The sequence below is a fragment of the Musa acuminata genome, chromosome BXJ1-3, assembly GCF_036884655.1.
Source record: "Musa acuminata AAA Group cultivar baxijiao chromosome BXJ1-3, Cavendish_Baxijiao_AAA, whole genome shotgun sequence".
Taxonomy (NCBI): domain Eukaryota; kingdom Viridiplantae; phylum Streptophyta; class Magnoliopsida; order Zingiberales; family Musaceae; genus Musa; species Musa acuminata.
This window is the reverse complement of record NC_088329.1, coordinates 23,699,970-23,721,761: the sequence shown is the minus strand read 5'-3', so window position 1 is coordinate 23,721,761 and position 21,792 is coordinate 23,699,970. Positions and strand designations below refer to the sequence as shown.

The window sequence follows — 21,792 nt, the reverse complement described above, 5'->3', positions numbered from 1 at the left end:
CCGAGGCACTTATTTATTTATTATTTAAATAAACGAGGCAACGTCGCGTCGCCTCGACGACGTCACCCTGCGTGGGGAAGGAAAAGGCGACGTCGTCGAGGCGATGCAACATCGACTTTTAAATATATATATATATATATATATATATATATATATATATATATATATATATATATATATATATATATATATATATATATATATATATACCGCTCAGTATATCTCTCGGTATACCATTCCGTACCGTACCGAGCAAACGTCTAAACGCCGGTATGATACGATATTTTGAACCTTGAGTAAAACAGTTGTCGTGAAATCCCAAATCAATAAGACCAACATTGAAAATGAAGTTTTGGAAATCCACAACAGAACCACAAAGGTTGAAAGGTTTATCTCCAAGCTCATCCTCGGCTGAAAGAATGGGATCAAAATCGTTGCAAACCAACCTAGGAGAATTAATAGTACTGATATCCATAAATATATTCTAAAGGTCACAACGACAACCAAAGTACTGGAATAAACCATGGAAAAAACACAAAAAAAAAGGCAAGAAGGCACACCTGGTGTTTCCAGGATGATATTAAGACATTGAGGAAATTTACCAGGTGTCGCCTTGACCGAAGCAGTTCTCCATACCACTATAATGTCACTAGAGCATCCATTGGCAGGGATGACGTCACCCTCTCAAGCAGATCCTAGCTTTCGGAAAAAGGCAAGGTTGTGGTCCTCAACAGATGACTCTCCAGTGTGACTAAGATTTTGTGAGGGCACTAAGTCACACGCGACCCTCCCACACGATTGCACCACTGCAATTCTAGGATAAAATAAACAAGTTCAGAGGATGGAGGCGAGAGATTCGCTGCATCAACAACATTGTCGCTGGTATGAAGGGTCTTCTTCTTCTTACTCCGAGCAATTGATAGGAAAAACGGGACTGAAGGGACGTTCTTAGGAGGCTTTCTCCTAGCTTTCGACCCCTCCTTGTCCATAACCTGAACCCACTCTGGATCCACTTCATCCGAGAGGAGATTGTCACCCCTCCTCAAGCCATCCCCTACAACTGTTGTGGAAGGCCTCCAACATCCTACAAACAAGGGATTCGAACACAAATACATGCATATTGACATTGGTATATTCCTCACTGTGACACATGCATTTTTAACAGTCGATTGCTTCAAGGGAGAAGAAATTTCAAGATTTTACCATAAATTCACGAGGAACCAATTTCTAAGAACATTTGGACAATTCTTAAACATGATGAACAATAAGATTCCATTATCATATTATGATTATTAATGTATCTGATACTGTGCTGCCATCATACTACATCAGAAGAGCAGGAAATCAAAGAGAACTTCACTGACAAAATGAGTTATATTGTTTGAAGCATACCTTTGTAAGTATTATTGTATTGTACACATGACAATGAAAAATAATTTCATGATTGACGGAAATAATATAACAAATACCTGTATTGTGATTGTAATTAGAAGCTCTAGAAACATGATTGACTCACGGGCATGATTTCAAGAAATTTGCACCTGAGATCATTACACTTGCACTGCAAGGTCCCTGCAAAAATATGGTGATACAAGATGAGACTAGAGTGATTTTTCTCCATTAATTGGTTTGAAAATAACTAGTTGTAAGATGATGCAGCACCACAAACCTGATTAGACTCATTTGCTTTCTCACCACCTGAAATCAGGCAAAAAAGAGAGAAAAAGTAACATGTACCAAATTTAGTAGCTTCAAGTTCTCTGGCATGCTACAAGGCCACAGGGACTTGCAGGTTTCAAACAGAAGAAAACAAGAAAATATGGAAATTTATTAGGCTGACATCATCTGAAGTTTCAGCCATGGTCTAGCTAAAATCCTCGACAAGATAATGTTACAAAACAATGAATATAAGCATATTAAATTTCAAAATAGAACTAAAGTTTTAGTACAGATTATTATGCTTCATTACATTCTGGCCACTCAAACAGAGGCCGGAAGGGGAAAAAATTCCGACGTCCTGAGTTATTACTCAGAATATAACAAATAAAGCATGTGACTGATTCCAAACAAGTAGGACAGGCTACAGCCCCTCTTAACTAGAGGCTTCAGTAAAGCACTAAATAAGCTATGACAACAGTGCTAATTCTCGGAAGACTTCTCCTCGGTGTTCAAAGTTTCTGAAGTCATCAAAACTAGCACATCCTGGACTCAAAAGAATTGTATCACCTAAACATAACACAAATATTTGATCAGCTTCTCTTAAGAATCTAACCAAACATACAAGCTTTGATGGAACAGAAAATATAAAACAGCATATAACCAAACATGCAGCCCCTGAAAAAGTTAAAATTTCTCATAAGTATACTGTCATGTGATCTTAATAATAAATACAGCAAAGTGATTTATGTGCATTGGTTACCATTCAGCAAAAAACAATGGATACAATGATGCATCACAATGAAGGAAAGATTTCATAGAATATTTAGAAAGCTAAGCAAGGTTTGTTTTACTCTGAAAGACAAGTCAAAAGGACTGTCAGTAAACTAATACTAGTTACGGACAAAGTAGGCTAGATCATTCCACTTTTACAAACCGTGCCCTTTTTTCATTAGATGTGTGTGTCTACAACAGCAAATCATAAGGTCCCAACTATATGGGGTCTGCTACATGAATGTTGTCCACAACATTCAAACTCTTTTTACAGTTTTTTTAGGGTTTCTATATCTAAAACCCAAAGCCCCAAGAGCATGTGGCAACTGAAATATCCAGACTACAGCTAATTCTCTGAAGATAAAAATTTGGACTTGCTTGTAAAACCAATGAAAAATTGCATTGCAAAGGAGAATTGCTATAAAAGATAAATATTTCTTAGTTCCAACAGCAACAAGAAAAAATAGGAAGACGGAAGCTCCTACATGCACCTAAATCTTTTAATAGGAAGGAAAAAAGCAAAATGTCCAAAACTAGACAACTTTGGTTCCTGATAAAGACTACAAGTATGCTTCAAAGAGAAAAAAGCCAAACCATATGTTGCCATGTTTTTGGCAATATCCACAGCTTGTTTAAGATTCATGGCTCTGACACAAGGAACTTCTAGACCACCATCACAGAGTGTTTTCTGGATCATTGCACCTGATGATCCAAACTAAAAAAAATCCATGATATTGTTGGTTAACAAACCTATCATCAGAAATTTAATTTATAAAGTAAGAAAAGTATAAACTAGTGGATCTAGTCATATAAGCACAACCAGCTTCAACTAGAAAATATCTTACCGTGATAACACCTTTGTGGTGTTTAAGATCGTCTATTAGTTGTTCAAAACCATTGGATTCTCGATCATTCAAAGCCTAGAAAAGCACATAAGCATGACAAGTAAGACATATAATGCCATATGATTTCCCTTCTTAAAAATTTGTAACTTAATTAAAGATGTAGACATCAAGTATAAGCAACTGAATCCAACAGCCACCATTAAGAAACTTTAAGACTGTACTGACATGACAGTTTATACATAGGCAAGTCAATATTCTAAAAACACCTATAATGTTTACAATATCAATGTTATCATAGGGATATGGTGATACTCAAGAACTCATGTACCTCCCAACATTTAAAAAACTTACAAAGAAAGAAAAAAATATTAAAAGCCATTATGATTAAAATCGTTCTGTTGAAAACACATGTTATGAGTTGAAGGTCAAACTAAAGTTACCTTTGCAACACCACCAAGAAGAACAACAGCATTATGTTCTTTTAAACCCTTTAATCCTGTCAAGGTTGATTCAACATTTGTTGCCTTGCTGTCATTCACCCATGTTATTCCATGTGCATCTATGCAAACTGTATTTAGCAAATCCATCAAAACTTGCAAATAATATAAAACCATGTCCAGGAATAAATCAAATCCAGAACAACCATGAACAAAGTAATATATATTTTTTCTGAGTGAACAGGAGTGACATCTTCAGAAGAAAATTTATTTTGACCAACAATTCCACTTGAAATAATTTGTAAAAAGAGGTGTAAGATAATTCAAACAGTTAATCACATAGTATTCAGGTAAAGCAGGCCCCAAACTTATGCAAGTCAGCAATAATGTTTATCATTTGAGCAAGACCCCACATTTTAAATTTGAGTGTCAACTCAATCCTATGATGATCTGTGTCTATAGTTCATTGGTTTTCTTACCTCAAGCAAATTGAAATTCTTGTCTTTGATGTCATTGAACTACAATGACACAGGAGTGTCTAATTTGCTACAATTTGCTCATAAGGACCTTGCTGATGATATAGTATTTTTTTCAGCCAATAATGTTGCCTCAATCTTCAACTCAGCCTACTCAAATATGACAGCTCATCAGCATATTCCCTGCACAAAGTTAAAACTATTTTAATATGCTTTTCTTCGTAACCAAGGAATGCTTTAAAGGAGTTGGTTTGCAGTTGTAAAACACTTAATTTAGAAATTCCCTATGCATGAAGGGTTGTTTCATGCAAGGTTCGCAATACCGTACCGTACCGGTATTTCGACCTAGGCTCGGTACCGGTACGGTACGATGTACCGAGCAGTACACCCAAGTGTACCGAGCACTGTAGAACTGCTACAGTGCGGACCGGTACCGGGCGGTCCGTGTACCGCTGGCCTATCGGACCGGTACGTACTGCCCGTACCGGGCAGTACGATTCGGTATGGCAGACACTGGTTTCATGCACTAGTACTTATTTTGGTGTTTAGGGCTTAGAAAGGACTTTAGAAACTGATGATATTTTGGCAGAAATTCTCTTGGAGTTCTCTTGAAAACTCTGTATCTCTTGGATACTTCCTTGAATGGTGAGTCTTTTATTTTCAATTCTGTATCTTTGTTTAATTTCCTTGGGGTGGTGAATTCTCTGTATCCCTTTGTGATTTTAAACTTGGTGGTGAGCTGTTTTTTTTTCAATCTTATTGAAGTATTATCCTGAGTTCGTACATTTTCTATCTGAAAAACTATACCATCAGTTTTCTTTCGAAATTTATTCTACTTTACCCACATTCTGCATCACACCGGTATCAGTTTGGTATCAGAGCTAAAGGTTAGAGATCATAGTGAGGCGGAATAGAAAAGATATAGTTGGTAAAGGTAGTTGCCATGAAGATGATGCTGAGTCATTGAGGCTGCAGCTACGAAGATTGCTACGTAGTCTACAAGAAGAAAATGAAATAATCGAAGAACTTCAAAGTAGACACAACCAGCATGAAAATGATGTCCATGAATTTACTTCTGATGATTATACACCTCCTCATCCAAAGGAGTCGAGAAGATTTCGGACAAGGCATGGAGTCCAAGACGAGTGGCAGAAAAAATACAACCCAAGATTGGATATTCCAGAGTTTGAAGATAAAATTAATGTTGATGACTTTATTGATTGGCTTAATACAGTGGAAATAATTTTCATTTTTCAAGAACCACCATAACAAAAGGTAAAATTTGTGACACTTAAACTTAGACGGAATGCATCTTTTCAGTGGAAAAATATGAAGAAACAAAGAGAACATGAGGGGAAGAGTAAGATCGTGACATGGGAAAAAATGAAAAGGGAGTTGAAGAGAAAATATTTACTTGACAATTATCGACAAGAGATATTTCTCAAAATCCATGATTTTAAGCAAAAAGATCTTAGTGTGGAAGAGTACACAGCAGAATTCGATAACCTAATGTTAAAAGGAGAGCTTATGGAACCAGAAGAGCAAACCATTACAAGATTCTTAGGAGGTCTGAAGTATAAGATTGCTAAAGTTGTTCAACTGCAATCATATTGGTTTTTAAATGATGTGAGCAAGCTGGCATTAAAAGTTAAAAAGCAATAGAAATTTGAAAAGAGTTCTCGATACGGTTCAAAAGAAGGCTATACAAAAGGAGGAAGTTCCAAGCCTACTTTACAAAGCAAGGTGATATCGAAGGTGCAAAAAAAGGGTGAAGAATCTGTTGGGAGCAAAAAAAAACCTAATTCTTCTACCCCAAGTGGCCGAAAATGCTTCAAATGTCATGGTTTTGGGTATATTGCTTCAGATTGTCCAAATAGGAGGATTGTAACTTTGGTTGAAGATCATAGTGATGGAGGAGTAGATGAAGCCGACGACGAACCAAAATATGATAAAGATAAGGAAGAGGTTACTTATGCAGATCATGGTTTGTCTATTGTATTGCAACGTAGCTTACAAGTATCTTATGTGGCCGAGAATAAAAGTTGGGTGAGAAAAAACGTGTATCACACTAAATGCACTTCTCTTGGCAAGGTGTGCTTGGTGATCATCGACAGTGGCAGCTTTAAGAATGTGGTATCTTTGAAGATGATGAAGAAGCTAAAGTTGGACACAATCCCTCATCCACATCCATACCAATTATGTTGGTTGCAAAAAGAAAATGACATCAAGGTAACTAAAAGATATTTAGTTTCGTTTTCTATTAGCAAGTATTATAAAGACGAAGTATGGTGTGATGTTGCTCCTATGGACGCTTGTCATTTGCTGTTGAGAAGACCTTGGCATTATGATAGAAGGGTGTTGTATGATGGCTACAAACATACTTATTCTTTTAAGATGAATGAAAAGAAGATTATCTTAGCTCCATTACAATCTTCCGAAATCAGTGCACTAAAGAAGGAAGTTAGTGCTTTTATGTCCTATGGCGAATGCAAAGGTGAATTAGACAAGGGTGGTTATGTTATGGCTCTAGTAGTAGTAGAGGAAAATGAATAACACAAGAAGACACCAGCAATCATAAAACAAATCCTAGAGAAGTTTAAAGATGTTATACTGGAAGAGATTTCACATGGCCTTCCACCTTTGAGAGACATCCAGCATCATATGGATCTTATTCAAAGGGCTATTCTACCTAACAAGATCGCCTACAGAATAAGTCCCAAGGAGCATGGAGAACTTCAAAGACAAGTGGACGAGTTGATGGAAAAGGGATTGATTCGGGAAAGCATGAATCCTTGTGCAGTTCCAATCTTGTTGATGCCTAAGAATGATGGTTCTTGGAGAATGTGTGTGGACAGTCGCACCATCAACAAAATCACAATGGACTATCGTTTTCCTATTCCAAGGTTAGATGATTTACTTGATCAATTGTGTGGTGCTTATATTTTCTCTAAAATTGATTTGAGGAGTGGTTTTCACCAAATAAGAATGAGGCTTGGAGATGAGTGGAAAACAACATTTAAAACTAGAGAATGCTTATATGAATGGTTGGTTATGCCATTTAGGCTATCTAATACTCCTAGCACTTTCATGAGATTTATGAATCACATACTTGAGCCATGCATTAGAATATTTGTTGTAGTTTACTTTAACAGTATATTGGTGTCTAGCAAGAGCGAAGAGGAGCATATGAATCATCTGAAAGAGATCTTTCTTATTTTGAGGTAGAAAAAACTTTATGCTAATCTAAAGCAGTATGATTTCTTTACTTCTAGTGTTGTGTTTTTGGGATATGTTGTTTCAAAAGATAGAATCATGATGGATCAAAGTAAGATAGAAGCTATTCTCAATTGGCCAACACCTGCTTCATTGTATGATGTGAGGAGTTTCCATGGCTTAACTTCCTTTTACAGAAGATTCATCAAGAGTTTCAGCTCTATTGTCGCTCCAATCACCGAATGTCTGATATGTGATAAACTCAAATGGATTAGTGAGGCTAATGATGCTTTTGAGCTTTTAAAAAGAAAGGTGACCGAAGCTCCTATCTTAGTTCTACCAAATTTTGAAAATGTGTTTGAGGTTGAATATGATGCATCTAATGTGGGAATTGGTGCTGTTTTGAGTCAAGACAGAAAGCCTATTGCATTATTTAGTGAAAAACTAAATGATACGAGAAGTTTTATGTCACTTATCGAGCTTTATCTCATTGGAGTCAATATCTTCTTGTCAAGCCATTTGTCCTATATTCTGATCATGAGGCATTAAAGTTCTTTAATCACCAACACAAGCTAAACAAGAGGCATGCAGCTTGGGTGGAGTTTTTGCAATCTTATAACTTTACAATCAAGCATAAATCTGGTGTTCAAAATGTAGTTGCGAACGCATTGAGCAGAAAGTATTTTTTATTATCAGCAATGAAAGCCAAAGTGGTTGGATTTAAAACATTCAAATATCTTTATGAGAACAATATGGATTTCGGCTCAATATGGTAGAATTGTAAATTATGTTCCTTTCAACAATTTTCTATCTTTGATGATTTTCTTTTTCGAGCTAATGTTTTATGTGTTCCATCTTGTTCTTTGAGACAAGTAATTCTAGCTAAAGCTCACGGTGGTGTTTTGGGTGGATATTTCGATAGAGACAAGACTAGCTCTTGTTCAATAAAACTTTTATTGGCCTAAGATGTTTAGAGATGTGGAGAGACAATACCGAGTGTATCATTTGGCAAAAACAAGAAGTTAAAATTCTGGATTGTACACTCTATTGTCTGTGTCAAATGCTCCATGGGAGGAAGTGAGTTTTGATTTCGTTTTGGGACTGCCAAGAACTCAAAGGAACAAGAATTCTATCACGGTTGTTATTAACAGATTTTCAAAAATGTCTCACTTTGTTCCCTACAATAAATTGAATAATGCATCTCATATTGTTGATTTGTATTTTAAGGAGATTATTAAATTGCATGGTATTCCAAGAACTATAGTGTATGATCGAGATTCAAAATTTCTTAGTCATTTTTGGAGAACTCTTTGGAGGAAGATGAGTACTTCTGTGAATTTCAGTAGCTCGCATCATCCACAAACCAATGTGTTACGGACAAACTTCGAAACAGGATGTTTGATGTAATGCTTATGTATGTCCGTGTCTTTTCGTATGTTCATGCTTTGCCTAACATGTAGAGGGACAACCGAAGGTTTAATAGTCCCATTTTAGTTGGGTTTGGTGGTTGTTTTAGGCTTGTAAATAAAGGTTATGTCATGTGGACACTTATGAGAGATTTTCGATCTGTAGTGGACCATTTTACCCTTTGTTGTGCAACTGTTCAGAGCTTGTAAAGTCTGTTTGTAATTTGCATTGTCTATGAAGTGTTTTCGAAAATGTTTGATTATGGATCCCGAATGAGGCGTTTTCTCTAACACGTTCTCTCGTTTGTGGGTCCTAAAGGACATGGGAGGCTTCGGGGAGGCTGACCTTTGCGGACAGACACGCAAGGGTGCCGCACGACTTAGGCAAAACCAGCTAAGTCCGTGACAGATGGTATCAGAGCGGGACAAGCACTCATAGAAACACTTAGCATGCAAACGTGGGGGACCTAGCGGGGCTGTGTTGAGGGCAGTCAGCACACGCGTGACCTTTTGGGGGAAAACGGGCATGGAGATGCAAGGAAAAGGAGTCGCTCGGAGGAGCGCGCATTTGAGATTGGTATTCAGAGGAATGGCCAACCCTTCGCACAAGAGGCACCACGAGAACAGGCAAGCTTGGAAGAATGCGGAGCACACAAAGGTTGGGATGGGTGAGTTTGAGCTACGGCTCAACGTTGACAACTAGACTTGATGGTGCTCAAGGCAAGCGAGGCGCTTAGTAAAAGATAAGACCATGTAAGGTGGAATGAATTGCTCAGCGACCGAAAGAGTTGTGCAATGCTCACAGAGGTAAGGGGAATTGCTAACTCAAAGAATTTGGTACTCATGCATGAGCTTGTATGTGGACGATGGAATGTTCACGGCCATCCCAAGGCGACCAAAACTCAACGCCATGGAGCATTGAAACTTTCTCTTCGGCATGTGAAGGATACGTCCGTAGGAGGCTAAAGTGTGCAACGAGTTCAGCATGTTGCTAGGCCTTGAGTGGTGCAACGGGGGTTGTATTGACGTGGAGTCACAATCTAGCAAGTGCGTTTGTAGGAGGCAGAACAATGCATAGTTTGTTCAGCAAATCGGAGTAGTCCAAGGGGATGGTGGACTCCGAAACGAAGAGAGATGTTGCTCCAACGGGATAGTTATCCAGGAGAGATAAGTCCCGGCTCTCCAAAGGGAGAATCATGTGGGACGAACCTCACATGTTGAGGAGGAGTACCTCAACAAACAACAACTCCACGAAGCTCAATGGACTGAGCAAGCGGCGAGGAGTCGTCGCATGATCTCGCTCGAGAGAATACATTAGTGGATGCATTGCGAGATCAAGTGGGGGAGCGACCCAAAGCAACACAAATGAAGGCAAACATGGAGTCGATATGGAGATCGGACTCGAGGGAGGGCTGACCCGTGGAATGGTGGGCAAGAAGGCCATCATCAACTCAATGCAAAAACGAGGAGCGGAGCAACTTGGGTGTAACTTGGCAAAGTACCCAAGCCGCATGAAGGGAGCCAACTTAGAAGATGGAACATGGAGCAAAGGCACAGTGCTTTCCTTGGACAATGGTCAAGGACATGAACTCTTGCAGAGGCAAGAGCAGGATCATGTTGTTCTATGGGTCCTTCATTCTGTCGGAGCAGACTCATCTTGCATGGTGCCAAAGACGAAGGGAGCTTCTAGGCACATACGCCTTATCTCGGAAAAGCATTTGATGGAGGAACTAAGGCAACTCAAGTTGCGGAGGCGAAGTTGGGTTTAGAAGGCCTTGGCACGGGGTAAGAGGACGCGGAGGCGGGTACTCTTGAAGAATATGCCACAATGTTGCCATTCAAGTTGCCATGAAGGAAGCGGTGCGCAGCGAAAATTGTGTTGGTAGGGGCAGAGGCCTAGGATCTAGACAATGGTGCACTAATTGCAGCGAAGTCGGGGGACTTCGGGAGCTACTAGGCAACGGACTGTCCTAGAGCGGTGCTTCATCTAGGTGTGACCCAAGAGTGGGTGGATGAAGGTCGATTGGCAAAGGAGCGAACAAAATCGAAGGCGGAAGAAACCCTGCGATGTATTGGCAGAGGCCACACATGGAGGGATCACAATTCGAGTTCATCCCACAAGGATCAGAATGCAATGGAGATGTCACCAGGAGGCGACATGATACAGCGGATCGTGGTGGAACAGTTCGTGGCAATGCGATACACATGAATGAGTCCCGTGAGGGACTAGATCATATAAAGGTATGATCGGGAGCTTCTGGAAGCTCCACTTCGGTGAACAACATGACAGCAAGAAGGGCTATGGATTCAAGGAGTGAAGGCCATGGTACCACAGAGGTGGGTCTTCCATACGTGCATCGGATTTTGCATCGGATGGAAGCCTTGGTCATCAGCATATGGGGGCTGTGTTTCACCAAGGAAAAAGTTCGAATGCAAGTACCAGTAAGTCCTATGGGAGGGACTTGATCATGCAGAGATATGATCGAAGCAGCTGGAGAGTTGGACTGCTCCAGAGCCCATATTCGCTTAAGGGAGCCCGACAAGTTAGAGGACAAGGTCGAGTAAACGAACGTTGCTACTAAGGAAGCTAAGGAGAACAGAATCGGTGCAAATCCTACAACGTGATGGCAGAGGCCATGCATGAAAGTTGCAGTCTGTCTTTCCATCGACCAAAGGGAGCTGTTTGGAAAACACAGAGGTGTTGAAGTAAGGGGTCGAAAGGGACGAGGAAGCAACGACGAGTCCAGAGGGACTTAGCTACCCAAAATCAAGCATCAGTTAGAATGGAGGTGGACTCAAACGAGTGTCACAGAGACATATCTACTGAGCGGGAAGAAAAGGAACGCAGATGCGAGGCGACGGATAGTAGGGCCATGGGCATGGTAGCGCCATGGTACTGCAGAGGCGGGACTTCCGTGAAAGTCATTGATCCCTTACTCTCATGGAGGGAGAGCGCTTGGTCGTGAAAAGGGCCGAGGAGGTAGAGCATGCAGAGGCAAACTCCAAGTACCGAGACAAAGCTGAAGCGTAGAGGCCAAGGAACTTCGTAAGACCGGTGTCAACGAGCTTCTCATCAAGATAGCCGAAAGTGAAGGACTTCGGGTCATGCAAGAGTGCACGACCAAGGAACGAAGCAAGCAGTACGCGGTGCTGTACCTTTGCTACTCAATGGAGTAGGCGACAGGGTTGATGGAGAAGACGGTACAATCCCAGAGGCGACCAAATCTATTAGAGAATTACTCCAAGTTGGGATGAAAACTTCTTGCATTCCAGAAGTTCGATGGCATTGAGAAGGTGAATCACAGTAGCTAACTCAACGCAAGGAGTGCAAACACTTCAAGTGCTTCAGAAGTGTGAGCAAAGAGCAAGCGAAGGTCATGAACCAGCTCGATGCATGGAGTACAACCTCGAGGAGGCGGGCGAAGTCAAGTAACCTTTGCCTTCTCAACCCTTAAGAGAATGGGCGAAACCGAGTACCCCAATTCTCTTATCTATCCAGCAGAGGAGCTCTGCACAAGTTCAAATACCCTTCGAAGATAATGGAAGACAATAGTTATCAAATCCTCACCAACGGTGATCAGTGCTACTGAGAGTAGATTGTCCGCTTCATTTCCCAACGAAATGCCAATCGAAAGTGGAAGTGATGCGAACCTACTTGGAAGTGACAACTAAGTGAAAGAAGAGTCAATGGACAAATTTTATGGAGGAAAGACCCAAAACTTCAGAAGTTTGCGAGACGATGCTCGTTAAAGCTCCAACAAGCATCCACCCAGTTCAAGCAGCATGAGGCATTTGAGAGACTAACGCAGTAAGGATGGTCTTTTCCTTCATCTGGAGGATCCGCAGGAACCAACAGGGATCAACACAACTCAGCCAACCCCACACTAGAGTCAGAGTCATTGGCGAGTTGAAGCAGTATGGCGGATCAAAGGTTCGACTACTCAAAAACAACAGCGGAGAGCAGCTGGGAGCCAGGAGGCGAATTGCAGCTAGAGTAGAATATTGAAGACTCAGCAAAGGCAAGGAGTTGCAGTGTCGGCAAAGGCTTCGACGAGGACGTCGAAGGAGTAAGTGTGGGAGAATGTCACGGACAAACTTCGAAACAGGATGTTTGATGTAATGCTTATGTATGTCCGTGTCTTTTCGTATGTTCATGCTTTGCCTAACATGTAGAGAGACAGTCGAAGGCTTAATAGTCCCATTTTAGTTGGGTTTGGTGGCCGTTTTAGGCTTGTAAATAAAGGTTGTGTCATATGGACACTTGTGAGAGATTTTTGGTCTGTAGTGGACCATTTTACCCTTTGTTGTGCAACTGTTCAGAGCTTGTAAAGTTTGTTTGTAATTTGCATTATCTATGAAGTGTTTTCAGAAATGTTTGCTTGTGGATCCCGAATGAGGCATTTTCTCTAACCCGTTCTCTCTTTTGTGGGTCCTAAGGGACATAGGAGGCTTCGGGGAGACTGACCTTTGCGGACGGACACGCAAGTGTACTGCACGACTTAGGCAAAACCAGCTAAGTCCGTGACAAATGGGCAAACTGAGATAACGAACAGAAGCTTGGGAAATTTGCTTAGAAGCTATGTTGGCAAGAATATTAAGCAGTGGGATCTCATTCTTCCATAAATTGAGTTTGCCTACAATCGTTCTATGCATCATAGTATTGGAAAGAGTCCTTTTTAGGTTGTTTATAGTGCTAATCCTACTGGTCCTTTAGACTTCGTCTCTTATTCGACAACTAAGCAATTTAGTGGAGATGTTAATGAGAGAGTAAAGCAGATAAAGAAACTATATGAGGGTGTTAAAGCAAATATAGAAAAGCAAAATAAGAGGTACATGAAAGCTGCCGACAAACACAAAAAACATATGGTGTTTAATATTGGTGATTTGGTCTGGATTCATCTAAGGAATGAGAGGTTTCCATTGGGCAAATTTGGAAAATTGAAACCAAAGGCTGATGGTCCATTCAAAGTGCTTAAGAGAATTGGCAAAAACGCTTATAAGGTTGAGCTACTTGAAGATTATGGAGTGTCCCCAACATTTAATATTGTTGATTTAAGTCTTTTACACAATTATGTTGACGAAACAAACAAGGACTTGAGGACAAGCCTTTTTCAACCATGGGAGATTGACACGGGAGTGTCTAATTTGCTACAATCTGCTCATAAGGACCTAGCTGATGATATGGTATTTTTTCAGCCAACAATGTTGCCTCATAATCTTCAACTCAGCCCACTCAAATATGACAGCTTATCAGCATATTTCCTGCACAAAGTTAAAGCTATTTCAAGGTACTTTTCTTCATGACCAAGGAATGCTTTAAAGAAATTGGTTTGCAACTGTATAACACTTAATTTTGAAATTCCCTATGCACGAAGGGTTGTTTCGTGCACTAGTACTTATTTTGGTATTTAGGGCTTAGAAAGGACTTTAAAAACTGATGATATTTTGGTAGAAGCTCTCTTGGAGTTCTTTCTAAAACTCTGTCTCTTGGATGCTTTCTTGAGTGGTGAGTCTTTTATTTTCAGTTTTGTATCCTTGTTTAATTTCCTTAGGGTGGTGAACTCTCTGTATCCCTTTGTGATTTTAAACTTGGTGGTGAGCTATTTTTTTTCGATCTTATTAAGTATTATCCTGAGTTCGTACATTTTCTATCTGAAAAATTGTATCATCAGTTTTCTTTCGAAATCTATTCTACTTTACCCCTATTCTACATCACACCAATATCATACATCAAAATATGACTTTTCTTAATAGAAGCAATTCAGTATTCTACACTGGTTTTGTGAAATTATATCATTTCCAGGGAACCTCAAAGTTAGTAATCCCATTGCTTGTTAGCGGAGCATCAAATCATCATGAAGTTGAACCTGTTATTAACAGAAATGTAAGTGTACTAAGAGAGTGTGAGAGAACCTACTGGTAGTTAAGTACAAATTTCATTATTGAACAAAGCCCCACCATGTTAAAGAATTTAGCAAACTAACCTACTTGCATCCGATGTGGCAGAATACTGAGAATACCCACTGTGGATTTAATGAAGTCACAATCAATTCCAACATCCAACCCAAGAACTGAAAATGCAGCCACAGCTGCATTACTATGATTGTGGGCCCCTATTGCCTTTAGATCTCCTAGTTGTAGATGTGTCACAATCCCAGTTGTAGGAAAGCTAAATGTGGCGACCTTTGACCCAAAATCAGTCTTCAAAACAAAACACAAAGTCAAAGACTATAAGTAAAAAAAACATTTAAAAGACCAAACAGAAACAGAGAACTCAAGATTACCTTAATGCCTGGGTTTCCTTCAATCCAAGCTAGATTGCACTTATCAGTATATTTGCTGTAAGCTTCCTCCATGTATTGATTTCCTACCATGAGAGTCAAATCTTAAGAATACAGAAAGCAATGGGATATTAAAATGAAACAAGGTGATAGGATATTGAATTTAAAGTTCACTTCCTCTTATTATCCAGTTTTCCGGAACATGTTTGATTTTTGGTTTTTATTTTCAACATCTAACTACATATGGATCCCATATCTTAGTTTCCTTTATAGTCTGATGCATTTAACTCAAACATTTTGCTCTACCAATTAGCCTGATATCAATTTCCCATGTTTGTTCCTGATGCCTAACTACAGCACCATTTCCAAAAGAGATGCATGCTAAAAAAATTTAAATAACAGTTACCAGAAAATTACATGCATCACTTATGTATTTAAGTCATGTCAATGATCAGGTGAAAAACATAACAAAGCAGTCAAAGCCAAAATGGAAAGCAAATTCAACTTTAAATAGAATACACCACGTATTACATTAATGTTGAGAGAAGACATAGCAAATGGACTTCACCCTTGTCCCTTGCATTGTTGTTACTACTGAATTTGAAGATCATGGGATCTCCAACTCAAGGAATTAATGATATTAGTCGAGTCATGGTGTCATCATACTTCACATTGTGTTCAGGAGATTACTGTAGTGAGCAGTAATATGCAAGATGCACTAATTTATATGCTCTTTGAGGAGTTGATTAAAGAGTATGCAAAGGGCATCTCTGTAACAGAACAATGGGGTAGCTACATAGAATCCAAATGCAGCACCATTAAGAGAAGAGTCAGTAACTTAACAACTATACTTAACCCCTCATGCACTAAATTTTTAAGAAACATATGCATCTGCAGTTCTCAGTCTATCTTCATAGCATAATCCTAGGAGTAATTGTTTTCAGTTCTCAGTCATATATGACAGCAAGTACATGAGATGTGTTAGCTATCAGATAGTGTTATTGACAAGCAGATAACCAAAATGAAAAATAATAGTGCATATCAGAATAATTAGAACACTTGCATACTTCCTAGACACTAGAATTATTCCTACATGAGATAAATGAATCAAGGCTGATGATAAACTAAATATTTCAGCATCAATAAAATTGTCAACATGAATTTTCTAAACCAACAATTGCTTCACTATTCTCATGTTGATGTGTTATAACACTTCAATTTCGACCAACAAACGCAATGTAAATATCTTGATCTCAATCTAGACACATATCTAAAACTTTGTAGAAATGTACCAACGGGGAGGATCGCAAGCTTGTTATGCTTCAAATGAGAAAACAAACGGCATTTTGTTTCAGCATAATTCTTCAACGTCTTGTGCCTCTCTAGATGATCAGGAGTGAGATTTAGAATGACTGCAACCTTCAAAGATAATTGAGATTAATCAATCAATAATTTGCTAATTGGATGCTATATAGAAAAAAACAAACAAATCAAACTTACTGATGGGGAGAAGTATTTGGTTGGAATTTCTAGCTGGTAGCTACTAACCTCCACCACAGCAACCTAAGACAACAAAATTAGATGTCATTAACACATAAATCTAATTGAGATGATCACATAAAGCCTCACCAATGTTGTAAGTATAGAGGTTATAAGATAATAAAGGTTGAATTATGGATATTATGCCACATGTGAAATGCTAGAAGTTTATTGCTTGTGCTGCTTATGTCCTACCATTATCAAAATTGCAAAAGGTACTTCACTTTTTTATGCTTATCACATACCCTAGTCCATCTTTGCAATTGATAAAAAGACATATAAGCAGAGAGTTAAGACTATCTTTTGCATTAAATTTATCAAGGAATAATGATACTGCCAAAAGATGCATACATAGAGTATTTTAGTATCATTTATCAACAAACTATTCTGTCAAAAAAGAAAATGTTAGCACATGCATTAGCTAAAACAAATCAAACAGTTGTGCACGTAATCCAACCAAGCAATGGTGAGACGACTGCAGCGGGATTGCTTATTAAGGTGCATAGCCCAAGAGCATTACAAGCCTCATTTTGACAATATATATCACAACTGTGATGTCCAATGTCATTAAATTTGTCCAACAAAGAATACTTGAATCTATACCATCCTAGCAATTTTTATCTTGAATAAATCAACCACCCATGATTACTATGGTAGAGAATAACATCTTTCAATGACCAGGCAACTGATCCAGAATTAACATAATTCGCGTAATTCTTATTTTGAAAGCGTGAAATCTTGAAGAAAGAAAATAAACATGTATTCCATTGACAGAGAGATAATCAGATTTGCCTGAATCATATCCTCAATGGAATTTGCATGCAAACAGAGGAAGGCAGCATCTGAGAGTGGCTTTCCAAGGTTCCCTCCAACAAAGATTTCAATGCCAAAATGATGAAGCATCTGTATCCAATAAAGGTAGAAAGTAATCAAATGCAGCCAGTTTCCACCTATGTCATCCAAAACAAACTTTGATTAGTGGTAATAAACTCAGTAAAATAAATATTAACACCAAGGTAGAAAGTAACAAATGCAGCCAGTTTCCACCTATGTCATCCAAAACAAATTTTGATTAGTGGTGATAAACTCAGTATAATAAATATTAACACCAATAACCTGCATGATGCATGTTCTAAACTATCTTTTAGAACATGAAAAATCACATGGATAATTTCTGTCAGGTCTGAATTAGGAATTAAATGGGTCTGAATTACTATGTTAACATTAAGTCCAACATACCAGGTCTGCTTCAGATAGGTCCACAACAGGTTTTGTTACATCTTGTTCTATGTTGTTTTTTGTTAATAAAATGTAAAGCAGCTACTTTTTTATATGTTTGTAGAAATCTCAGGGTCAAACCATGACAAATACAGGTAGATTGAGAAAATCAAGACTGATTAAATACATTGATTGTATCCATTTATTATTTTTAGTCAAAATTTGGATCAAATTAGGTCATGTTTAGTTTGTCAAGAAAAAAAAATTCAGTTGGAAAAGGCAGCATCCGAAGACTGGGGATTGTGTACAGAGCAGGTCTGGCTGTTTTATCAATAATTGTTCAGATTTTTCCTACCTGAACCTGACCCGGAGCAGGTTTGCTGACAAACCTCAAATTAACCAGTCAAAATTAAAAAAATTGATTTACAATGTGGTGTGGGAAACTTAAAGTGCCACTAGTAGGACTCCTCTCTATTTCAATGTCTTAAAAATGTATATCTATCAAAAGATAACATGCTAGAATTCTCAATTGCTTGTTCAGAATGATAACAGGAAAAAATCATAAACTTTATCAAGGTCTCATTCCAGTTATATTCAATGATTGAAAGAGGTGCTCGGGCGCTCGCCTAGGCGCTCGGGCGAGGCGAGGCGAGGCCCGAGCGCCTCGCTAATGTCTCAGGCGGCGTGTTTCAAACAGGCGCCGCCTGGGTGCTCGCCCGAGCCTAGGCGCTGGGCGCTTCGGGCGAGCGCCTGGGTAAACCAAGTGACCGAACCAGGATTTTAGGTCTGGTTCAGTCCTGGTTCAGTTGTTAGTTGGTTCAATCGAACCAACTAAAACGATATAACTCTTACCCAACCCTAACCCGCGGCCGCTGCCGCTCCCGATCTCGCTGCTTGTCGCTCCTGCTCCCGCTGCTGCTGCTCGCGCCTCCCGCGAGCCTTCCCGTTGCTCGCGACTCCCGCGAGCCCTCCCGCTGCTCGCGCCTCCCGCGAGCCCTCCCGCGAGCCTTCCCGCTGCTCGCAACTCCCGCGATCCCTCCCGCTGCTCGCGCCTCCCGCTCCCTTTCCCTTTCCCGCTGCCACTGCCGCTGCTCGCCGCTGCTTCCTCGTTTCTCTGTCAGGCTCAGTATACAGTATACTCTTAATATTAAGTTTATTTGAATTTTGAAATGATTAATTTTCAATACTGTTAATAGATTAATAATATATTATTTTGATTTTAATGTTGTTAATTTTTATTTTGATGTAAAATTTTATTGTTTTGAATTTTGAAACTTTTTGTTAATGTGACATTGTGATTTTGTATCTTAGATTTTCTTAATTTAATAGCATATTTTTATTTAAAATTTTAAATAATTATATTTATTAATTATATTATATATTTTTATATTTTAGCGCATCGCTTCGCTCGAGCGAGCGCCTAGCGCCTCGGACGTTTTTGGACCTTGGCGCCTTCTGGCGCCTAAAGCTTTTTAAATCACTGGTTATATTAAAACCGATGGCCAAGCTATCATAGATCAGAAAGGCAGAGATATCTTTAGCCATAATAATTAATTTGATAACAATGCCACAGGAAGTTGTCTAGGGAGAAAGCCTAGGTGTAACTCCTAAGTACAGAAAAAAAATATCAAGTTACCTGTCCAGCAAAAGTAGTGACGGTGGATTTTCCATTTGTTCCTGTCACTGCTAAAATCTTCATGCTCTGAGGCAATGCTTCAGCTGCAAAGTCCAGTTCAGACATCACTAGCTTTCCCTGCAGTTAGTGACAACATAACTAGTTTTGTTTTGCCATATGTCAAAGTTCTTTCATGAAATACAATATAAATATAAAAATCTATTGAGCCATTATATCTGAGCCCTGAACTACTCAGTGAACACTTTCATTGACTTCTATCTCTAGGTAGACGGAGTATAGAAGAAACCAAGAGGTAGGAAAGGGTTGGCCAATGAAACTTACAGAATGCAGCAAAGAGGAAAGGTCATACTCCTGGAGGGGAACCCCAGGAGATACAACTATTCTATCTGCATTAGCAAGGTGCATGTTGTCACAATAACCAAGCATGGTTTGCAAATCAGCATATTCCACAAACTGAGGATCTCTCTGACATCATGGATGTCTGTGATTAGATTAAAGACAAAAATGAATACAAAATAATTTTGACATGATCAATATGATAACAAACCTCCAGAGGAACCATTTGCTCATTTTTATCAATCGCAAGAACAGAAGCACCTCTAGAAAGTGCAAGCTTAACCGCGGCTCTCCCAGAAACACCTAGGCCTACAACCTGCCAAACTAGGATAACATCAACTCAATGAAGTGTGGTAATGCTGTAAGAAGCCTTAAGGCAGACCCGCAAGCTAAGCAGCAACACATAATTTAAACTATGAGAGTTTGCAGCATTTAAGATAATCTAAAACAGTTTCTCATGTAAAGTAAAGCAGTAAACAACATAAATGGTGACACTCTAGGCTTTCAGTTCTTCAATCTGATACATGTAGTGCATTAGGTATTTTTCTCTAAAACTTCCACCAAAATTGCAAACGTGATATTCCATAAACAAGGATAGACCTCTACTGAACAATTTTAACGGGAAAATTCACATAAATGTCCCACCAAAATCAATGAATTGCGTGTGTTTTACCCCATAAACAAGGATAGACCTCTACTGAACAATATTCCATAGGCAAAATCACATGCAAAACCCAGGAAACTCAATGAATTGCATTCATGCTCTTCCATTAACAAGACCATCCCATGTCTTCTCTCCCTTGTTCGAGCAAATTCTCCAATACCATCCAAAATGGAAAAGAAATTATTAGTAATGGAACACCCTGTTGAAGCAAGCCCTAAGTCTCTCTAAATGAAAATTGGTAAAAAAATTCAAAACTTTTCACTTATTTCGTCGGTTGTGATTCGTCAAATGTAAGTATGCTTGAGATTCTAAACAGAAGGTTTAAAAGGAAAAGGACATTCGACTGTGAACATATTGACATTTGGTAGAGTGGACTATGAAAGTACCTTGAGGAACTCGATCCAACATCTGTTGATCAGTACAAAGATTTTCTATTCTTGGATTTGTTGTCACCTCTAAGGGAAAAGATCGACAGAAACTACAAGAACAATATATTTCCGGAGGAGGAGGAGGAGGAGAGTGAGGAAGACTGACCGCAACTCTCTGGCCCTTGAGATCCTCGATGGAGCACTGAATCCTACGAAAAAGTGTATAAGGAAAAGACTTGAGAGAGCTCGGAGGCTTAGGACGAAGGCCAATAGAGGCCGCGAGAGCCGCCATTTCGACGGGATTTGGAGAGCAACGCGAGCAGCCGTTTCACTTCTCGGAGGCGATCAACCAATTGCAAGTGTGGAGGTTGGCTCTTCCCATCGCGAAACGATCTTGGACGGCAGGAAACGAGAAACGGGATCTCCTGTGAGTGGAGTGAAGGCATTTCTTGTCTTTCTACTGCAAAAATTGCTTCTAATGTTTTAAAAAATTGTAAAATTTATTTTATATATTTAGTCACATATGAACATTGGGAAGTTTTATAACCAATTTAGATAGAAACATGGAAATGGTGAAAAAGAAAATTTCGTAAGAAAAGGTGATTTTCCTAAAATGCCTCCTTTTTCATTTTTTTTTTAAAAGGCCTCCTGTTTTATTTTTTAAAATGATATCCCAAAATACCCTCGTATACTACCCTCGTATCAGTTTCAAAAATATCATCCTCATCCTTTTTGGAGTCATCTTATGATCCGTCCATACTATGACTTATTATAGTGTTTTAGTCATCACAATAAAAATATTATAAAAATTATTTGAAAACATTATAAATAATAATATAAATGGATTCACAATCGAACTTCTCAGTCTAAAAATTTGATTTTATAACAGTGTCTATGAGCAATCAGAAAGACATAATAAAATATTATTTATATTTTTTTAATA

At 39.0% G+C, this 21,792-nt stretch overlaps 1 protein-coding gene across 7 annotated transcripts; it reads right to left on the bottom strand.

Moving 5' to 3' along the window:
- Window positions 1-470: 470 nt before the first annotated feature.
- LOC135585885 (uncharacterized) lies at window positions 471-21,263 on the bottom strand. 7 transcript variants are annotated; one of them, XM_065127500.1, is made up of 15 exons: window positions 21,016-21,263; window positions 20,029-20,133; window positions 19,803-19,946; window positions 19,482-19,598; window positions 17,420-17,530; window positions 16,589-16,651; window positions 16,381-16,507; window positions 15,092-15,174; window positions 14,792-15,008; window positions 3,716-3,843; window positions 3,276-3,350; window positions 3,025-3,145; window positions 1,670-1,698; window positions 1,470-1,572; window positions 473-1,084 (listed from the first exon to the last, which is right to left on the bottom strand). In XM_065127500.1, the coding sequence occupies exons 1-14, from the start codon at window positions 21,139-21,141 to the stop codon at window positions 1,513-1,515; spliced, it is 1,506 nt and encodes a 501-aa protein (XP_064983572.1). In that variant the 5' UTR covers window positions 21,142-21,263; the 3' UTR covers window positions 473-1,084; window positions 1,470-1,512. The 7 variants fall into 7 exon arrangements, with proteins under 7 accessions (XP_064983564.1, XP_064983572.1, XP_064983555.1 ...); XM_065127492.1 differs by having other exon boundaries at window positions 471-1,572; XM_065127483.1 differs by lacking the exons at window positions 473-1,084; window positions 1,470-1,572; window positions 1,670-1,698 and adding an exon at window positions 1,903-2,226.
- Window positions 21,264-21,792: the final 529 nt, after the last annotated feature.

Bases quoted from the DNA above. Each gene is read 5' to 3' on its own strand.
- LOC135585885 (XM_065127478.1), bottom strand. From the start codon at position 21,141: ATGGCGGCTCTCGCGGCCTCTATTGGCCTTCGTCCTAAGCCTCCGAGC. The intron at 19,947-20,028 runs GTTTGTTATCAT...CCATGATGTCAG, and splicing joins AGCAAATGGTTCCTCTGGAG to AGAGATCCTCAGTTTGTGGA. The intron at 15,175-16,380 runs GTACATTTCTAC...CTCTCATGGTAG, and splicing joins GCTTGCGATCCTCCCCGTTG to GAAATCAATACATGGAGGAA.